Source organism: Electrona antarctica (assembly GCF_951216825.1).
Source record: "Electrona antarctica genome assembly, chromosome: 16".
In the NCBI taxonomy this organism is placed as follows: domain Eukaryota; kingdom Metazoa; phylum Chordata; class Actinopteri; order Myctophiformes; family Myctophidae; genus Electrona; species Electrona antarctica.
Window position 1 is genome coordinate 7,358,959 of NC_136797.1, and position 21,895 is coordinate 7,380,853.

General features: G+C 43.2%; 1 protein-coding gene across 2 annotated transcripts; it reads right to left on the bottom strand.

Annotated features, from left to right (window-relative positions):
- Positions 1-1,046: 1,046 nt before the first annotated feature.
- On the bottom strand, positions 1,047-21,009 carry ddx56 (DEAD (Asp-Glu-Ala-Asp) box helicase 56). Of its 2 annotated transcripts, XR_013791877.1 has the most exons (15): positions 20,912-21,009; positions 19,287-19,448; positions 18,727-18,881; positions 17,218-17,388; positions 16,287-16,377; positions 13,937-14,178; positions 11,870-12,007; positions 10,633-10,746; positions 9,984-10,078; positions 7,463-7,536; positions 5,825-5,914; positions 4,449-4,554; positions 4,144-4,235; positions 1,666-2,825; positions 1,047-1,594 (listed from the first exon to the last, which is right to left on the bottom strand). XR_013791877.1 is itself a non-coding variant. In XM_079524146.1 (14 exons), exons 1-14 carry the CDS (start codon positions 20,966-20,968, stop codon positions 2,745-2,747), a joined length of 1,668 nt encoding a protein of 555 aa, XP_079380272.1. In that variant the 5' UTR covers positions 20,969-21,009; the 3' UTR covers positions 1,641-2,744. The 2 variants fall into 2 exon arrangements, 1 of the variants encoding a protein (XP_079380272.1); XM_079524146.1 differs by lacking the exon at positions 1,047-1,594 and having other exon boundaries at positions 1,641-2,825.
- Between the last annotated feature and the right edge of the window lie 886 nt (positions 21,010-21,895).

Consider the following 21,895-nt stretch of genomic DNA (forward strand, 5'->3'; position numbering starts at 1 on the left):
ATGCTGCGTTCATGATTTGAGGCTTTTGTTCAAAACGGGGCAAACTGTGAAAGCCAATTATAGCCAATTAGGATGGAATATGAAATATCGGACGGATCCGACTTGAGCACATGACCATAGAGATACTGTGTAACGATTTGTGAGATTTTTGGACAGAATCTGGAGGAGTAATATCAAAAAATGTGTTTTACAAAAGTCGGCCTCCTGGTGGCGCTATAAAAGTCAGATGCGGAAAATGCAGGTCAAAGGTTTGTCCTTGGCCTCTAGGGAGTGTGCATGCAACGTTTCACGCAGATCGGTGCAGTTTTATGGTGGCGCTATAACAGGCCGTTCTGGAAATGTGGGGCAGAGGTTCATCGTTGGCATCCATGTGTACAAAGTTTGGCATCGACCGGGTTAACGGTGCCAGAGATTAGCTGGTAACGGACGGACGGAAGGACGGACACACACACACGGACGGAGTGCAAAACATACTCTCTCCTCATGCCTTCGGCCTGGTGGAGACAATAACGGGCCTTTGTCAAGACTCAAGAGTAAAAACGCACAGAAAGTTGCCTCTGCAGCAGGTGTACTGTGAAACACCAATGAACAACAGTTGTCATGAAGTTATATAATAAACGTACCAATGTTGCCATCTAGTGGCTACTGGTGGTAGTATTACTTCAGGATACAGGGAGCAAATGAGATAAATCACATTCATTTGTCAAACAGGTTCATTTGGATGTCATGTGTCACAAGTCAACTAATAGCCTATAGTGTTTTTCTTTTTTAATATAACATTACATAACGTGTTGTGTTGTGGTCTTGGCTATATGTCACATCAGCGTTCAGTAACATATTATGTAAGTATGCATGATAACTTTGTCCATTTTGACTGTTAAGAGGGAATCTTTAAAATCCTAAAGGATCACAACCCTAGTATACAGCACTGAGAAGCAGTCAGTGGAGAGAGCATCCATCCATCTAGCAGCTTGGTAGTAGATTATTCTTCTCTACATTGACACACATACCTACATAATAGCACAACGATACACAGCCATGACACATTCTCAAATTAAACATGTTATTTTATTGCATTAAGTGCAAATGGTTTGGCATGTTTTGCTGAGTATATGAACCACAATCCTCTATGTACATCGCAACAACGCATTTGTGTATTTCTTTTTTTTATATCGTCATCTATAACATTGACATCCAACCCAAAAGCACTTCCCGTGCTTTTAAACTTCGGTTGAAAATAGCCGACCCTACGAGCCGACAACGCGGTGCAATCAATGCGACACGTTGCGGGCGGGGCTTGTAGATCGGCCATTTTCACCTACAATGACCTGCCCCAAAATGACGACCCCAGGTTGAAAAGTGGTTGAAAGTTTTTGTCCAGAATTATAATCCATGATGGCCTCCATTGTTGAGCCGACGCAGGACCACTTCCTGCTCCTGGAATGACGTCCAGTGGCGTGCACAGATAGACACTAGGGGGTGCTAGAGCACCCCCTGCCCTTTTGGCAATGTGCCCTTTTGAAAAAAAAAAGAAAAGAAAAACTTTTTTTTCCTTTTTTTTTTTTTGATTTTTCAAAAATAGCAGATCTACAAGCTCATAGCGCGCCACCGAGTGGCGCGCTATGAGCTTGTAGATCTGCTATTTTTCAATAGCTAAAGCATAACATAATGCTAACACCAAAAGGGGTTCCCGCCCAAAATGGGTTAAGGCAACCGGCCGGTTCCACGCGCTGCACAAGGTGCCCTTTTTTAACTTGAGCACCTGCCCCTCTAAATGTCTGTGCACGCCACTGATGACGTCACTACGGATATCCAGAGTTGGTGCTGGCGAGTCCTCGCTCTCGCATCGCAGTACCAGCGTATGCTGTGTTCACACTGACGGCTACAAGAGACACAAAGCGACGCAGCGTTTATCCGTCGCCGAGTCGCTGTGGAAATGTTGCTCAACTCAACATTTGCGTGCATCCGACCGACGAGCAAGACAAATATTAACCAAAATATAAAGTGTGGGTTTAACCCATTCTGTACCTTTTGGTGTTTTAAGCATTATGTTATACTTTAGCTATTGAAAAATAGCAGATCTACAAGCTCATAGCGCGGCACCGAGTGCCGCGCTATGAACTTGTAGGTCTGCTATTTTTTTTTAAATCGTGAAAATGTGCCTGAAATCTTTGAATATATATTCTTTCAGAGTGAGTTTTTAACTCAAATCTTTTCTACTGGGAGGGTCCCTGGAACAACATATTTTCAGATCGGGGTCGGCGGCCAATGTCATATATATTTGGGGTCCTTGACATGAATATGTTTGAGAACGACTGACATAGAAACATGTTTTTTTTCCAGAAAACTGTCAGGATTTAGAAGATATTTTTTAAATTTCAAATGGGTTAAAATCAACATGGAACTAGCGGACAGAAACAATGATTTTTTTTACAAGCACGATTTGTGTGGAGAGAGCGACGGTTAGTTGAAATAATGAAACAACACGTGTAGCTTCTGAGGCTGCAGCAGAAGCCAGCTCAACTAGCTTTGTAGCCTTGCAAAAAATTTGTCGCGACTACAAACGCCGGGCGTCGCTTTGCATCTTCATCCGACTGTCTTCCATTGAAAAAAATGAATAGTAGTAGCCGTTAGCTTTGTGTTTTGCCAGTGTGGACGCAGCATCACAGTACAGTTACGTAGCACTGTACATAAAGTACACAACTGTACATATATAGTACATAACACTGTACTTCCAGCCGTCTCTAGGACTTGGCAGGTTTTCCAGCTTTCCTCCTGCCTCCACTGTAACTGAAGCTCTTCAGTGGATTCGTGCCTCGCGTGTTCTGAAAAGAGAAAGACAGGACATTAAAGGAGCATTCAGTGATTTGAGTGATTTGGAAAACCACCCAGTCCGCCCCGGTAACAAAATGTGCACATGCACGCTCTACAGTGGGGGGAAGTGCAACAGGCCAACAGCATGTGCATCAAGGCCCGCCCCCACTCGATCATGATTGGAGGAAGGCCCCTCTCATCCTGATTGGATGAAGGCTTTGCCACCCGCCACCAAAACTGAAACTAGGGTTTTTTGACCCCAGGGGCTCACTGGGGACAGGGAGGAACTCCTTATATGGTCAGCATACTCTATAGTAGGGAGGATTATCCAGAAAAAAAGAAAAAATAAGTGATATTTAGATTAAGTCAAATCACTGAATGCTCCTTTAACCCATTTAGGCCTGACCTCAAAATTTAAAAATAAATCTTCTAAATCCTCCAGTTTTCTGAAATAAATATTTTCACGATTTTTCAAAAATAGCAGACCTACAAGCTCATAGCGCGCCACCGAGTGGCGCGCTACGAGCTTGTAGATCTGCTATTTTTCAATAGCTAAATTATAACATAATGTTTAAAACACCAAAAGGGGTTCCCGCCCAAAATGGGTTAAGTGATGCCAGTCAATTATCTTCATCAAGTATCTTCAAGTCTGCAGCGTCTGGGATGAGTCGTCGGATGATAATTAACAAGAAATCACAGATTGAGGCTTTTATATGAAATATTCGAGACCATCATTACGGTTTTATGGAAGACGCTTCTGAACATATTGCTACATTTGACCACTTCAAATGCTACAATCTTAAACCATTTAGGCCCGATGTCGAAATAAGAAAAACACTAAAAATAGCAGACCTACAAGCTCGTAGATCTGCTATTTGCTAGATGCTAACACTAAAAGGGGTTCCCGCCCAAAATGGGTTAAATAAATTATCGAAAAAAGCCCATCCCACAAGCTCAATGCGTCTGCGACACGATTCCATAGAAGACACGCTGGCTTCAATATGGAATCCAAATGACTGAAATCAGTCGTGGCGACTGAGGACTTTAACACATTCCGGCTATTTAGATTTTCTCTGACAACCATTTCATCTCCTTTATGCTGCATTCACATGGGATCAGGCGAGCGGTAGACGGCAAACCGGAGGTCATTTTAGTGGACGGGAGCAGGACGCGGTAAACGCAACAGGACGGCAAAGCAGCCCGGCGCCCAGAACCGGCGACGGTAACGGCAGTTAAAATATTTAATCTTTTTACCGTTCCGTGCCGCCCAGCAGGTCTTGCCGTTTGCCTGATTCCATGTGAATTACAGCATGAGTTTGTGTCTCTCACCTTGAAGGTGGGCTTAACGACGCCATCTCTCCCTCGCCACTTCTTCTTCCTGCCTGACAGAGGGTTGATGATCCCCTTCAGGGATTTAGGAACTGGATGGCAGGGGAGGGGGGGGGGATCAATGGAAACCATGAACAAAACAAACCATGAACAAAACCAAACAATTTGCTTACAAGTAACATTGCATATGAACAAGTGTAATCCAAGCAGTGGGTGTTGGGTGTAGACTGAGTAGGTATTAGGTCTAACCTAGGTAGTCAGTAGGTGTTGGGTGTACTGTAGACTGAGTAGATATTAGGTCTAACCTAGGTAGTCTGGGACGTTCTTCATGTGGGGCTTGATGACAGCAGGGTGCAGGTCTTTATCGTGCCTCAGCAGCTGCAGGTCCCTGGGGTTGTCCTCAAAATATGTCTGAATTATAGGCAAAAAAAAACAAAACAATTATGATAAACAAAATTATACAGTGGATGATGGGAGTCCACAGCACAAGTCGCCAGTGGCAAAACGATATAGAGGGTATGCGCGTGACATCATCATCGTACGTAACCCGGATGTTATGCGGGAACGCCTACTGAGTGGCATTTGACAGCCCCATACATCCAAACAGAAACATTTGATTTGATTGCATTAAATGACTATAAACAACATTAAATTCACTTTGTCACTCACTTTGCCACTCGATCTGCCATTCACTTTATGCATGCTCATACCCTCTATAGTTGGAATTGCTTTCAGAACGATTTGATGATCCATAGAAACACTGACAGCCAAACAACATGAAGGACATACATTTTCTACATCACTCGGGTACGTTCAACATGTTTACAAAACCTCATGGCGTGGATGTTCAACGTCATTACCATTATAGACGTTATATTTATTAGTTATTGGTAGATAATATATTATGTATAGATTGAGTCTGTTTCTGTCTTTTTTTTTTTTTTAAAGATATTTTTTTTGCGGCTTACGCCTTTTATTGTTTTTTTTTGAAGGGACAGACAGTAGGCTGACAGGAAACGGGAGAGAGATGGGGGAAGACATGCAGTAAAGGCCGTGTCGGGCTCGGGAGTCGAACCCGCGGCACACTGCGACTGGATTACCAGTCGGGTGCCCAGACGGTTACGCCACCGCCTGGGCAGTCTGTTTCTGTCTTGTCAGAGGATCATGAATGTCTCACCTTAAGTTTCTCCGAGTTGAGCAGTTCCTGTTTGATCTCTTTAGAGGATCATGAATGTCTCACCTTAAGTTTCTCCGAGTTGAGCAGTTCCTGTTTGATCTCTTTAGAGGATCATGAATGTCTCACCTTAAGTTTCTCTGAGTTGAGCAGTTCCTGTTTGATCTCTTTAGAGGATCATGAATGTCTCACCTTAAGTTTCTCTGAGTTGAGCAGTTCCTGTTTGATCTCTTTAGAGGATCATGAATGTCTCACCTTGGGTTTCTCCGAGTTGAGCAGTTCCTGTTTGATCTCTTTAGAGGATCATGAATGTCTCACCTTAAGGTTCTCCGAGTTGAGCAGTTCCTGTTTGATCTCTTTAGAGGATCATGAATGTCTCACCTTAAGTTTCTCTGAGTTGAGCAGTTCCTGTTTGATCTCTTTAGAGGATCATGAATGTCTCACCTTAAGTTTCTCCGAGTTGAGCAGTTCCTGTTTGATCTCTTTAGAGGATCATGAATGTCTCACCTTAAGTTTCTCTGAGTTGAGCAGTTCCTGTTTGATCTCTTTCAGTCTGGCTTCCTTTACTGCCTGTTTCGTCACGGAGCGCATGGCGTCCTAGAGACACAATTTAAAACACAATTATTACGCATTATGCTTCAGTTACAATTCTGTCATGTGCTCATTTTGTTGGTTTCATCACCTCCAATTGTACTCGTTAATCCTGTATCCAGTACAGGTTCTCTCTACTGATTGGATTGCAAGAAGAGTACTGTAATCGGCTGCGTATGTCCGTCATATGTCGGTGTTGTCCGTCGGCCAATCAGGGATTGGCTAACTAAGGTACGTTTGGTGATCGGCTGGGTAGGTAGGTATGTATGTTGGGGTAAGAACGGTGGTCCCTTATTGGCTGTTGATAGTGACGTAACTAAGGTACGTTTCACTTACAAGGTTGGTATAAGGCAAGCCCCCAGTAAGGCTATCCAACGTTGAAGCTGCCACTACCTACTGGCGAATTGTGGAATAGGCCTATCTCACAGAATTTCTCCGCCCCCTTTCCACGCCCCCTTTCGGAGCTAGTGGTGATAGCGTGACGTCACTCCATAGACACTACATGTTAACAGGTCATTTAAGAAGTCTACAACTTTTGTTTTCTCAAGGTAAGGTTTGTTCTATCTGTTCGAGCTGATTTACCATCTTGTTTGCTTCATAATAATATTGGTCTGTCACATTTTTACATTAGGAAATGTACTTAGATTCTCCAGAGAAAAAAACGTGTAAATGTTAAATGACACCACTAGCTACCGGAAGGGGGCGTGGAAAGGGGGCTGTGAGATAGGCCTATCGCAGCACTTTCATGGAGGTGGACAGACGTTCATGACGTCACGTGCGTAAGCTAGGCTAAACTTCCGCTCGCTCGAGCCATTTAGTTATAATTGTACTTCCGGCAGTCTTCCGGGTGCGTCAAAACGCCACTGAGCAACTGCTATTGAAATGAATAGCGTGGGGGCGGGGCTAGCGCTCCAGTTCGGTCTCTATCCTTTTATTACTCTATGGTATAAGGTCAATAACGGGTCTAAAGGATTTAGAACAGCAGCTGTAATAGACATTAGTTAGTAGCAGTACTTGCGTGCTCTGCTTGCGCACAAGTAGGCCATGTTTGGTCTGCTTGTGTGCAAGGCGCAAGTTGGCACCTCGACAGAGTGCATTTCTAGTTGGTACTGTCTGTATCCCCACCTGAAAATGCATTAGTTTACTAAAGAACCAGAGAGATGGAGAGAGACCCTGGTACTGAACAAGCACTCTACACAGGACTGATTACTATTAGAACATAGAGCAATTTAACACTTATTCTATCAAGAGAATATCACGTACACAGCCTTTATAACCCATTTTCGGTGGGAACCCCTTTTGGTGTTTTAACTAAGCATTATGTTATACTTTAGCTATTGAAAAATAGCAGATCTACAAGCTCATAGCGCGCCACCGAGTGGCGCGCTATGAGCTTGTAGGTCTGCTATTTTTGAAAAATCGTGAAAATGCGGCACAAATCTTTGAATATATATTCTTTCAGAAGACATTTTTTTTATTTCGATGTCAGGCCTATTTATATTTGAACGGATTCCTTTTTACGTGGTGTGACATCATCCCGATAAGGTAACTTACCCGACACCTGTACCTGAAGCTCTCGATCTCCTCCATTTTAAACGCATAAGGTTTTACTGCACATTCTGCATTATCTGATGAAACATAAGGTGACAAAACCATTAGAATCTACAACTAATACATTCTGTGTTTTCTGACAAAACATAAGGTGACAAAACCATTAGAATCTACAACTAACACATTCTGCGTTATCTGATGAAACATAAGGCGACAAAACCATTAGAATCTACAACTAACACGGTCTGTGTTTTCTGACAAAACATAGGGTGACAAAACCATTAGAATCTACAACTAACACGGTCTGTGTTTTCTGACAAAACATAAGGTGACAAAACCATTAGAATCTACAACTAACACAGTCTGTGTTATCTGACAAAACATAAGGTGACATAACCATTATTTTTCACCTAGAACTAACAAGAAGAAAACATGGGGTCACGTTGTTCATAAACGTTCCCTTATCTCACCGAGACAGTCGATGTGAATCTGAGGAAACATTTTCAGTCCAGAAATGCAGACAATGCAGTCACTGACTACATCCTGATTTTATATTTGACATGCATTGCTTAGTTTAACCCATTTTGACCTGAGATCAGATTCTAAAAATGTCTTCTACATCCTGACAGTTTTCTGAAAAAGCTATGTTTCTATTTCAGTCGTTGTTCGATTTTTCAAAAATAGCAGATCTACAAGCTCATAGCGCGCCACTCGGTGGCGCGCTATGAGCTTGTAGATCTGCAATTTTTCAATAGCTAAAGCACAACATAATGCTAACACCAAAAGGGGTTCCTGTCCCAAAATGGGTTAATACACTTGATCAAAACTTCAATTAACTCCAGTTAAAGCATTATGTACTTTTTTGTGTTAACTAAATTATATTTTGTCCAATCTGTATGATAGAATATGTTAATACAATGTAACAATTTCAATTACAATCTAGTTTGACACAATCATGTTTCTGATTTGACCCAATTTTCAACCCAAAAGGTTAAAATTCTATTTCTCCCCCCGAGCAAGGCAGGGTTCAAATCTGGGTAGAACAGTGAAGTTACATAGAGCAGCTTTGGAACTATTCTTTACTTCTGGGTAGAACAGTGAAGTTACATAGAGCAGCTTTGGGCCTATTCTTTACTTCTGGGTAGAACAGTGAAGTTACATAGAGCAGCTTTGGAACTATTCTTTACTTCTGGGTAGAACAGTGAAGTTACATAGAGCAGCTTTGGAACTATTCTTTACTTCTGGGTAGAACAGTGAAGTTACATAGAGCAGCTTTGGAACTATTCTTTACTTCTGGGTAGAACAGTGAAGTTACATAGAGCAGCTTTGGAACTATTCTTTACTTCTGGGTAGAACAGTGAAGTTACATAGAGCAGCTTTGGAACTATTCTTTACTTCTGGGTAGAACAGTGAAGTTACATAGAGCAGCTTTGGAACTATTCTTTACTTCTGGGTAGAACAGTGAAGTTACATAGAGCAGCTTTGGAACTATTCTTTACTTCTGGGTAGAACAGTGAAGTTACATAGAGCAGCTTTGGAACTATTCTTTACTTCTGGGTAGAACAGTGAAGTTACATAGAGCAGCTTTGGAACTATTCTTTACTTCTGGGTAGAACAGTGAAGTTACATAGAGCAGCTTTGGAACTATTCTTTACTTCTGGGTAGAACAGTGAAGTTACATAGAGCAGCTTTGGAACTATTCTTTACTTCTGGGTAGAACAGTGAAGTTACATAGAGCAGCTTTGGAACTATTCTTTACTTCCTTCACAGGTCTAACAACAACATTATACTAGTAATTAAAGCTCTGTTCCATTTAATGTAGCACAATGGTTCTCAAACTGTCTTTATTTCAAGGACTCCCATATGTCTGAGAGTGTACCAATGGAACCAAATGGGAGGGGTCCATTTGGTTCCATTATTGGTACACTCTCAGAGATACACACCCGTAAGGGGGAATACTGGACAACTCACCCTGGTGGCTGCCCGGTTTTCCTACCGGAATTTTCCCCAGTGAGGTGGATAACTTTGTAATATGCCATTGGCTGTTTATATTCTTTTTGGAAACATATAAATAGATACTCCTATGGAAAGGCTATATTATTTTACTTATATTGACCCTATAAACAATTTAGTATAATTTAGTATACTGTATGTAAGATTTTGCCCACTCAAATGGTACCTTGTCAGATAATCCCCACATAGCCTACAACTACTTCTGTGAACCGACTTCACTGTAGTAGCTTTTCATAAATTATATTTGTACTTAGGCTGTCCAGCCTCTCCCACACCCTCACTGGGGAAAAGTCTGGGAGGAAAGCGGAAAAGGGGTGAGTTGTCCTGTTACCGTAAGGGGCCATTTGTTAACCGCTCAAGGAACCATGAGGGTCCCTGGACGCCCCAATGGTGTAGCAGAGTTTCCAGTGAGCCAACATGCACAACAATATCAGCACCGTGGCCGTGCATGGCTTATTATTGGCATAGTAGGGTGAAGGCCATATGGTGCACACTACAGTGTGCTTATTACCTCCTGTGAAGACAGTCTCTACATCCGACAGCAGGGAGAGCTCCGTGTGAGAGACTAAGGACAGAGCTGTACCTGGATTGTCTGCTCGTGCCGTTCTGGAAGGATTAAAAAGGACATATCAAATCATAAACAGATCTATGTGAGATTAACACATTTTAGACCTGAGGACGATTCTACAAATGTCTTCTAAATCACAGACAGGTTTCTATGTCAGTGGTTCTCAACCTTTTTTATGTCAAGGACCCCCAGAATGATCTGTAATTGGCCGCCGACCCCCATCTGAAAATATGTTGTTCCAGGGACCCCCCCGCCCCCCCCCCCCCCCCCCCCCAGAGTTAAAAACGTTCACTCTGAAAGAATATATATGCAAAGATTTGTGCAACATTTTCACGATTTTTCAAAAATAGCAGATCTACAAGCTCATAGCGCGGCACTCGGTGCCGCGCTATGAGCTTGTAGATCTGCTATTTTTCAATAGCTAAAGCATGACATAGTGCTTAAAACACCAAAAGGGGTTCCCTTCCAGAATGGGTTAAGAGTTCTATTTACCAGTAAGTAAGGCCTCATCCTACCTCATACTGTACGTACATAGAAAGTGCATTTTAAGTGCAGTCAAACAGTCGTGTCGGATGTGTTAAATTAGATTTACCTTCCGACTCTGTGTATGTAGGAGTCCACAGATGTGGGGAAGTCAAAGTTGACAACGTTGGCGACATTCTGGAAATCCACCCCTCTGGACACACCGTACTCCTTATCCTTGGCTCTATGAGAAAGACAAACGCACACAAGCATCCATCAATCTAAGGCCTCTTTCACACGGCGACCATCTCCAGATAAAACGGCAAAGTCCTGTTGCGTTCTCAATTTTTATTGACCCTTTACACGAGAACGCACACTTTATGAAAACGCTATAATGTCGCTAGGTGGCGATAACAGGCTGCCAAATAGACCAGTCACCCACGTACAAGAAGAAGAACCCCTTCACGCAACCCTATTGGGGTTTTGAATGATTCCAGAACACGACGTGGTTGTGGCCGCAGCCCAGAGCATCCAGGCAGAGCGCGCCACGGGATGGTTATATATATTATATAATACATTAGGCTACATAAACGCTGATGCCGCGGCTGCCGCCTATCACAAGGCTTTTTATTTACATCATAGTTTTACATTCACCATCGCTGATGAGCAGCGCTTTGTAGGCGAGGAGGGAGGCTTGTTCAGGAACTCCATTATATCATATATGGCTCTGCATCAATGTAATAAACACGTGAGCCAACGTGAGCCATCATGTCATAAGTTTTGCGGATTCACCGTTTTGCCTGTTTACATGGAGAAGGGATAAAACGGCGTTCTCAAAGATTTCCACTCTGGAAGGTGGTTTCACTTTGTTGCGTTTTCACCTCCTGAAAACACCGTTCTCATCTAAACGGACACCAGCAAACGATACTTTATTTTTCCGTTTTATATGAACACCATTCTCGTGTAAAGACCACCTAAGTAAAGGCTGGCTCACACTACTACATGTTCAGGAACGCCCCTCCTCCCGACAATCAGGGTGTGTTCACACACTGTTTGTGGCTGATGATCGGACGCAATTATCTGACCAATTCATATTCTAAAGAGCAGTGATCCTCAAACTACAGATTCTGGGCAAATTATAGCAAACGTTACTTTTCATAATATATTAATATTAAAATGAGAGATGTTACAGCAAGTGCACGTAGGTAGCGCGGCCGAACAGCGGGAGAAATGTGCGGATGCATGGGCTCTGACGTGTGATGGGCTCTGACGTGTGATGGGCTCTGACGTGTGATGGGCTCTGACGTGTGATGGGCTCTGACGTGTGTACAAAGAATTGTTTAAAAACAAAAAGGGCCCCAACTCACTTTCCTTTTGTTTTCTTCTTCTTCCCCTTTCCCACGACCGTCTGTGACGCCGTCGCGGCGGGATCGGCCAACCCGTGCTCGTCCGTGGCGATGATGTAGTCATAGAAGCCCTGGTTGAACTGCGTGATGATGTGACATCTGCATGGGGGAACACCATGGATCATATTATATGTAGGGGATGACATCTGCATGGGGGAACACCATGGATCATATTATATGTTGGGGATGATGTGACATCTGCATGGGGGAACACCATGGATCATATTATATGTAGGGGATGATGTGACATCTGCATGGGGGAACACCATGGATCATATTACATGTAGGGGATGACATCTGCATGGGGGAACACCATGGATCATATTATATGTAGGGGATGACATCTGCATGGGGGAACACCATGGATCATATTATATGTTTGGGATGACATCTGCATGGGGGAACACCATGGATCATATTATATGTAGGGGATGATGTGACATCTGCATGGGGGAACACCATGGATCATATTATATGTAGGGGATGACATCTGCATGGGGGAACACCATGGATCATATTATATGTAGGGGATGATGTGACATCTGCATGGGGGAACACCATGGATCATATTATATGTTGGGGATGATGTGACATCTGCATGGGGGAACACCATGGATCATATTATATGTAGGGGATGATGTGACATCTGCATGGGGGAACACCATGGATCATATTATATGTAGGGGATGACATCTGCATGGGGGAACACCATGGATCATATTATATGTAGGGGATGATGTGACATCTGCATGGGGGAACACCATGGATCATATTATATGTAGGGGATGATGTGACATCTGCATGGGGGAACACCATGGATCATATTATATGTAGGGGATGATGTGACATCTGCATGGGGGAACACCATGGATCATATTATATGTAGGGGATGCCGCGTTCGTTGTGAGCTTGTAGGCCAGTGGTTCTCAACCAGTGGCCCGGGGGGACCACCAGGAAAGGGGCAGCGGTGGCCTAAGGGTTAGAGGAGCGCCCCTTGTTGCCGAAAGGTTGCCGGTTCGATTCCCCGGACGGGCAGGAAAAATCTGGGTGGGGAAGTGATTGTCATCACTCACCCAACACCGCTGAAGTTCCCTTGAGCAAGGCACTGAACCCCCAACTGCTCCCCCTGGAGCTGCTTAGTGGCCAACAGTATAAGACTGTGGTTGTACTGGTCAGCTCCCAGGTTTTAATGTGTGTGTGTGTGTGTGTGTGTGCGTGTGTGCACGCGTGTGTGTGTGTGTGTGTGTGTGTGTGTGTGTGTGTGTGTGTGTGTGTGTGTGTGTGTGTGTGTGTGTTTCTATGTGCAGGGCGTTGCTGAAAATGAGCACCTGTGCTCAGCTACTTCCCTGGGTAAATAAAGAATAAAAAAAAACTAAAAAAACAGTGGTATTTGAGGGGATTCCAGGTGGTCCTCCAGCTAAATGATATGGAGAGTTGGTAACCAATGGTACCCTCACAGTGTAAAATGAAAATAAACAAGTTAAATTATTGTTAAACATCTGCATTTCTTAACACAACAGATGCCCATGGATTATTTCAGAATAAAGACGTAGATTTCGCCGATTTAAAAAAAAAAAGCAAAAATAAATATTTTCACTAGAAATTCCCAAAGACGTCCCCAGACATCTTGGGAAGCACAGGGGGTGATTATAAAGACGTCTGGAGACGTCCTGGGCACAACATGTGTTCATTTACAAGTATTCTACTCTACACAATTAGAGAATGTAGAATAATTGGAATTTTGATCGTTTGCCTGTAATATCTCGTACCACAGTCAATACAACGTCAGTACAGCATGGAATTGTGGACAAAATCTTATTCAACGATAACAAAATATTCTACGTTTTTGGATCCGAGAGGCTAAATCTCAAATAAAATCAAATGTCCGTGGCTCAATAAATGCCAAATAAATAATGGACCTTGATATGAAAAGGTTGAAACCCCCTGTTGTATAACTTGTAGGCGGCTATAATCTTCACGAAATCACGGCCGTCTCTCTCTCTCTCTCTCTCTCCTGGCCTACTGTACCTGGACTGGACGGGCAGCTCCGAGTTGAGCACGCAGGCGGGGATGCTGAACTGCTCCAGGAACAGCTTGAGGCGGTAGCAGCGCTCCACGGCGCCCACAAACAGCAGCGTCTTGCCCTGCACCAGGCGCAGCTTCAGCAGCGTGTAGATGAGCAGGAACTTGTCCTCCTCCTCGCAGCGGATGCTGTACTGAGACAGCTGACCGATGTCCGGGAGCTGGGAGCCCTGCAGCTTCAGGATCACCTGAGAAACAAGTTAACCATAGTTACACGGTTACACCTGACCGATGTCCGGGAGCTGGGAGCCCTGCAGCTTCAGGATCACCTGAGAAACAACCATAGAGTTACAACACCTGACCGCTGTCTGGGAGCTGGGAGCCCTGCAGCTTCAGGATCACCTGAGAAACAACCATAGAGTTACAACACCTGACCGCTGTCTGGGAGCTGGGAGCCCTGCAGCTTCAGGATCACCTGAGAAACAACCATAGAGTTACAACACCTGACCGCTGTCTGGGAGCTGGGAGCCCTGCAGTTTCAGGATCACCTGAGAAACAACCATAGAGTTACACCTGACCGCTGTCTGGGAGCTGGGAGCCCTGCAGCTTCAGGATCACCTGAGAAGCAACCATAGAGTTATGAGGAGGATGCTGTACTGAGACAGCTGACCGATGTCTGGGAGCTGGGAGCCCTGCAGCTTCAGGATCACCTGAGAAGCAACCATAGAGTTATGAGGAGGATGCTGTACTGAGACAGCTGACCGATGTCTGGCAGCTGGGAGCCCTGCAGCTTCAGGATCACCTGAGAAACAACCATAGAGTTACACCTGACCGCTGTCTGGGAGCTGGGAGCCCTGCAGCTTCAGGATCACCTGAGACAGAACCATACAGTTACACCTGACCGCTGTCTGGGAGCTGGGAGCCCTGCAGCTTCAGGATCACCTGAGACAGAACCATAGAGTTACACCTGACCGCTGTCTGGGAGCTGGGAGCCCTGCAGCTTCAGGATCACCTGAGAAACAACCATAGAGTTATGAGGAGGATGCTGTACTGAGACAGCTGACCGCTGTCTGGGAGCTGGGAGCCCTGCAGCTTCAGGATCACCTGAGAAGCAACCATAGAGTTACAACACCTGACCGCTGTCTGGGAGCTGGGAGCCCTGCAGCTTCAGGATCACCTGAGAAACAACCATAGAGTTACACCTGACCGCTGTCTGGGAGCTGGGAGCCCTGCAGCTTCAGGATCACCTGAGAAACAACCATAGAGTTACACCTGACCGCTGTCTGGGAGCTGGGAGCCCTGCAGCTTCAGGATCACCTGAGAAACAACCATACAGTTACAACACCTGACCGCTGTCTGGGAGCTGGGAGCCCTGCAGCTTCAGGATCACCTGAGAAGCAACCATAGAGTTATACCAAATGCTCTCAAGAGTTAAATTATTGTTAAACATCTGCATTACGTAAGTTAATTTACAAGAAGTCTACACAATTAGAGAACGTAGAAGAATTGTTATTTTTGATCAACGCTAGCCTGTTATCTCTCCAATGGTACCAACATCAATACAACATGGAATTGCGGACAAATGCTTATCCAATGATAAGAAACAAAATATTTTTAGTTTTGGGTCTGAGAGGTTAAATCTCATCAAATGGTGGTTTGTGCCTCAAATGCCGAATAAATAATGGGCCTTGATGTGTAAAGTTCTGAAAACCACTGCTTTAAGACACTGCTGAAAACACATCTGTGCAGGAAAGCTTTTCCCCTGCCAAGATCACCTCATTTGCCATAACAAATGTATGTTTGTGTATGCTTGAATTTGTCTGTCTGTTGATGTGGGCACATTTTTGCTCAGATAATGTGATTTCATGTTCCTATGTAGTTTATTGCTACACTTTATTGCCTTCCACAGAACATGATGTGAAATATAAAATGTGAAATATGCATATATAGGTCTGTGTCCCTATCTGAACCATTGACCCATGTCCCAACAAAACCACTAGAATGACAGAGATTCGTCAAACCACTATTACATGTGTGTTGTTTGTGTATGACCTTACAGTGTGTGTGTGTGTGTGTGTGTGTGTGTGTGTGTGTGTGTCCTTACAGGGTTGTGACTGTGTGCGACCTTACAGTGCAGTGTGTTGTTTGTGTACATAAAATGTATGAGGAGAGAAATGAAGAGAAAGTCTAGACTTGTGTGACCAGAGGGACCCTGGCTGACACACATGACACTCTGTGTGTGTGTGTGTGTGTGTGTGTGTGTGTGTGTGTGTGTGTGTGTGTGTGTGTGTGTGTGTGTGTGTGTGTGTGTGTGTGTGTGCGTGTGTGTGTGTGTGTGTGTGTGTCTCTCTCTTACGGGGTTGTGCAGCAGCAGTTCTTTCAGAGCCTCTACGTCCTCAGACAGCGTGGCAGACATCAGGAAGGACTGGTAGATCTTTGGCAGATGGCTGCGTCACACAAGCAACAAGAACAGTGGATTCAATGGTATACTATATATCAGTGGTTCCCAGGGGTCCTTGAGGGACCTTCCAGGGGGTCGCCAGCTCAATGATAGTTTGGTAACTCTGAGAGTGTACAAATGGAACCAAATGGACCCATTAGGGTCCATTTGGTTCCATTTGTACACTCTCAGAATTAAATTAACTGACAATTTTGTCAACAAATAAAAAGTTAAAAACTAGACTAAAATGTTAGGAAGGGACTAGTGGACAAGAGATCCAGTATAACATATCTTTACAATTAGTCCAATTAGTCTTTATAAGAATTTTTACAATTGGTTCCATGCTGAAAATAGCCGATCTACAAGCTCACAACACGTCTCAGCGTGACACGTTGTGAGCTTGTAGATCTGCTATTTTAAAATCAGCCATTACTGTAAAATCAGCCATTACAACGGCATCAAGGCCCGCCAAAATACATTTTAGTCGACTAAATCAACTGTAGTATTAGTCGACTAAAATCTTATGATATTTAGTCGACAAAAACTAGACTAACACTAAAACATTCCAGGTGACTAAAATGTGACTAAAACTAAATGAAGTTTCATTCTAAAGACTATGGGCAGTATTATGCGTGTCTTAAGTACCAGGTCTTATGACTTAACTTAAGACCTGTAGGCGTGGTCAATGCTGTTTGGCTATTCTGAGTGGCCAAATGGCATTGATCACGCCTCCAGGTCTTAAGTTAAGTAATAAGACCTGGTACTTAAGACACGCATAATACTGCCCTATGACTATAAACTAAAAAAGAAATTTGCTGCCAAAAACACCACTGGTTCTCATTCTCACCACAACAGGCTTTTGAGGTCCGCCTCGAAGCCGAAGGAGAAGAGCAGGTCAGCCTCGTCTATGACCAGGATCTCCAGGGAGGAGGTGAGGAGCAGGTTCTGGGCGTTCAGGTGCATCAACACACGGGACGGCGTGCCCACCACCACGTCAGGCTTCTCCATCAGGATAGGCCTGCCCAGAAACACACGGAATTAGGATCGCGATTAAATTGAGTGCTTTGCAAACATTCATTCAAGTTTTGTTTATTCTCGAAATCACACTGAGTAATCAAACTCATTTTCAGTGTCGTCGAGTAACACAATATCATAGAACAAAACATCACAATACATCAGAAGATCAGGAAAAGAAAAACAAAAGATATACATGTGAAGTTTACATGTGAAGGTTTACAAATAAAAAGCTAAGACAAATTTCAAAACGATCTCAAATCAGTTACATATTGTGGGGGTCTGTATGCTCACCAAGGTTTTAAAACGACTCAATTTACAATTTAGGCCTTTAGCAGACGCTCTTAATCCAGAGCGATTTACATTAGGCAAGAACAAAAGCATGGGAATACATCACATATATAAAATGCATTTATCATGAAACATGCGTAAGCTAAGAACGTAACTAGAACATATCTATATATAGACTCAAGGGTACCAATGCAAACCAAAGTTGCACGGGGGGCAGATAATGTATTATGGGATTTTATTGTGAGCTTGTAGTTATTTTCACTGAATGTTGGACCCCAGAATAGGGACGCTAGGGGTTGAAGTGGTTCATCTTTATCTACAGTCAATCTGGACATGGATAACTGTGACAAATAAGATGCTAATGTGTTCCCTCTGATTAGACGGCTCTGATTCCACAAACACACACAAAGCTTCAACTAAGTTTCATGTGACTAAAGTTGCATGAAACGTTTTTCTGCGCAAAGCCAAACGTAAACAAGCTAGTGGCACTACTGTATAGAATCCAGGGCAGTGTTTTATTGTGTCATCAAGACATTGTGTGTATATTGACTTCTGTACCGACCAAGGCTGCAAGTATCCATCATTTTATTCGATGGACTCCTTTTTCGATTAATCGAGAGAGATTAATAGTTCTATTAACCCATTTTGACCTGGGAACTACAAATGTCTTCTAAATCCTGACAGTTTTCTGAAAAACCCTATGTTTCTATGTCAGTCGTTATCAAACATTTTCATGTCAAGGACCCCTAAGATTATATATAATTGGCCGCCGACCCCCATCTGAAAATATGTTGTTCCAGGGACCCCCCAGAAGCAAATATTTGAGTTAAAAACTTTGGCTCTGAAAGAATATATATATTCAAAGATTTGCGCCACATTGTCACGATTTTTCAAAAATAGCAGACCTACAAGCTCGTAGCGTGGCACTCGGTGCCGCGCTATGAGCTTGTAGATCTGCTATTTTTCAATGGCTAAAGTATAACAATGCTTAAAACACCAAAAGGGGTTCCCGCCCAGAATGGGTTAACAGTGTTAGACCCTTGGCACTGACCTCTGGGCAGAGATATCAGCCTTGCCAGATATGTCGGCCACTCTGACCTCCCTGGCGCAGTAGGCGGTCAGCTGACGGATCATGGCCTGCACCTGCTGACCCAGCTCCTTGGTGGGCACCAGGATCAATGCCCTCACGTCCTGCCCACTGACCCTCTGAAAGACACACACATACACACATTCTGAAAACACACACTAAGAAGACAAGATGGCAATGAATGTTCTGATCGCAACTTCGCTCTTTTAAAAAAAACTAACGACATATTGTTAGTTTGTAGATGGGCTATTTCCACTATCGTGTAACATATTATGGTTCTAAAATATGAAATAAATATGACGTATTTTAGCCATAATACGTTATTTATTTTGATTATTGGTATCGGACATTTCTTACGTTTTTTGTCATATCTGCCCTCCCTGTGCAACTTTTGTTTACAAGGCCTAAAATCCACACAATTAAATCACAATTACTTTATGACAATCAGCAAGTAAAATCACCGTGACAGCCCTAGTAAATCTATCAATAAATAATTGACTCAACACCATTCTCAGTTTTCTCACCTGTTTGGAGGCCAGGATGCGCTGTATGACGGGCAGAGCATAGGCTGCAGTTTTCCCAGAACCGGTCCTGGCTCGGGCCAACAGGTCTTTGCCTTCCAGAGCCAGAGGAATGGCTTTCTCTTGGATCAGGGTGGGCTGAGCCCAGTTCAAGTCTGCAAGAGCCTGCCAAAGTCATGGTCAGAACAGCACATTCGTTAACAACACCATTCAGAATTTTGCAATAGTGACTTTTTAGAGAAGGAGGAGAGACCCGCACAGCGCCACTTGCTGGTTCAAGAGGTTTCATTTAGATAAGAGTCGTAGCAACGTTTCGGCCTTCTTCAGGCAATAGTGACTTTAAAATCTCAAGTAAAATATAATCATGGATTTTTTTCACCCCGAGCAGTTCTTGTATTCTTGTATTCCTTTTACTTGAGGATAAGGTTAGGAATAAGTTTAAGCATAGTTTTACTAACGTTAGGTTTTGGCATAGTCTTACTGAGGTTAGGTTTAACCCATTTTGGGCGGGAACCCCTTTTGGTGTTAGCATTATGTTATGCTTTAGCTATTGAAAAATAGCAGATCTATAAGCATATAGCGCGCCACCGAGTGGCGCGCTACGAGCTTGTAGGTCTGCTATTTTTGAAAAATCGAAGAACGACTGACATAGAAACATAGCTTTTTCAGAAAACTGTCAGGATGTAGAAGACATTTTTATTATCTGATAATGGGCTAGTCTGAAAGGTTTTCCAAACAACATTGTTGTTGGTCTACTGTGGCTACTACTATGTATGTACTTTATTTGTATGTTTGTCATAATGAGGTGAGTCAGTGGAGTTCAGTCATTAAAACCGGGAAAGCATCTGTGTCATTTTAACCATATGTTTATGTTATACTTTAGCTATTCAAAAATAGCAGATCTACAAGCTCATAGCGTCTCACTTCATGCCGCGCTATGAGCTTGTAGATCTGCTAGTTAGGGAAAGAAATCATGAAGATTTGTGCAAGTCTTTGAATATAATACACCCCCCGGCCCATTCTAACTTCTTGTTCATGCCATAATGAATGACTGACTGGCTATCCACAGGTTTTGTAGCCATTTGTAGCCAACTGTAGAAATATTTGGGCTTTAAATGACAAAAATGTTCACGTCATGAATATTTAGTCATAATTATTACATAATCGTGAAATCGCAATTATGTGTGCGTTGCATTGTATTAACATACTCAACCATACAATTGTACTAGTTACATTGTATTAACAGTCATACATATGTGTTATTACATTAATACTGTACCATACAGATTAGAGATTACCATACCATACAGATTAGTTAAAATAATGCTATTCAATATAATGCTTTATAAACACAACATTTAAGGATACAAATGAAAAATAAATGCCCCCGGAAGTGTCCTCTTGGTTTTGATTGATTGATTGAAGTATTTATTAACAGTTTGCAGAAGACTGGGTACATTTCACATGAAAGCACAACTCTGATAAAGCATTACACTTGTTTACAACAGGGTCCACCCTTTTCAATTCATCAGAAAACATGGTTACATAAGTGTAACCTCTCAGAGATACACACCAGATACATGAACAGAAATGTGTACTGTGTTAAGGAGTAAAACTCTTCTTATTACCTTTAAAATGCGATCATCTAAACCCATCTCATGGAACTGTAGCCTTCTGCTCGCCATCTTTACACTTCTCTCTACACACACGTGTGTCGCACACTGTCGCTGGCATTACACGTCACTCACGAACTATTGGAAACCTTGTTGTTGTACCAACAGAATCCACCAGAGGGCCTCGTTTGCTTCCAATTGGAGCCCATGTGTTGTCAGAGGCCAGTAGTTCTCAAACCTTTTCATCAAGGTTTGACATAGTTTCAGTTTGACATGCATTATAGCATTATATTTCATGTCAAGGACCCCCAAATTGACACTAATTATCCCACGGACCCCCATTTGAAAAGATATGCCAAGGCCCCCATAAGAGAAGATTTTTACGGCTCTAGCAGTGATTCTCAACCCATTTAATTTCAAGGACCCCCAGTTTGACATGCATATTACTAAGACCCCCATTTAATGGCATTTCTATCTCTGGGACCCCCGATTTATATTGTAAAATCAATTAATGTAACTCTGAGAGTGTACAAATGGAACCAAATGGACCCGTTATCTCAGAGTTACAGACCCATAAGGGTCCATTTGGTTCCAAACTATCATTTAGCTGGGGACCCCCTGGAACTCCCTCAAGGACCCCACTGTTGGAACCACTGTATTATAGTCTACAGGCCGAGTCTGCCGACATTTAATGGCATTTATATCTCTGGCCCCGGGACCCCAATGGCCCAATTTATATTGTAAAATCAATGTAAATTGAACTGTGTACAAATGTAACCAAATGGACCCGTTCATTCGTACACTCACATTTGGTTCATAACTATAATTTAGCTGGGGACCCCCCTCAAGGACCCCTGGGGGTCCCTGGACCTCACGTTGAGACTATACAGTAGGCCCCTATGCCTCAATGTAGAATGTATTGGCTTCAAGAATCATGAATCAGCCCAGGCGGTGGCGTAACCGTCTGGGCACCCGACTGGTAATCCAGTCCCAGTGTGC

Coding starts and splice junctions, on each gene's coding strand:
- ddx56 (XM_079524146.1), bottom strand. CDS start 20,968: ATGGCGAGCAGAAGGCTACAGTTCCATGAGATGGGTTTAGATGATCGC. Junction 14,179..16,286: donor AACTGCTGCTGCACAACCCC/GTAAGAGAGAGA, acceptor CTTGTTTCTCAG/GTGATCCTGAAGCTGCAGGG. Junction 10,747..11,869: donor AAGAAGAAAACAAAAGGAAA/GTGAGTTGGGGC, acceptor TCTTTCTCATAG/AGCCAAGGATAAGGAGTACG.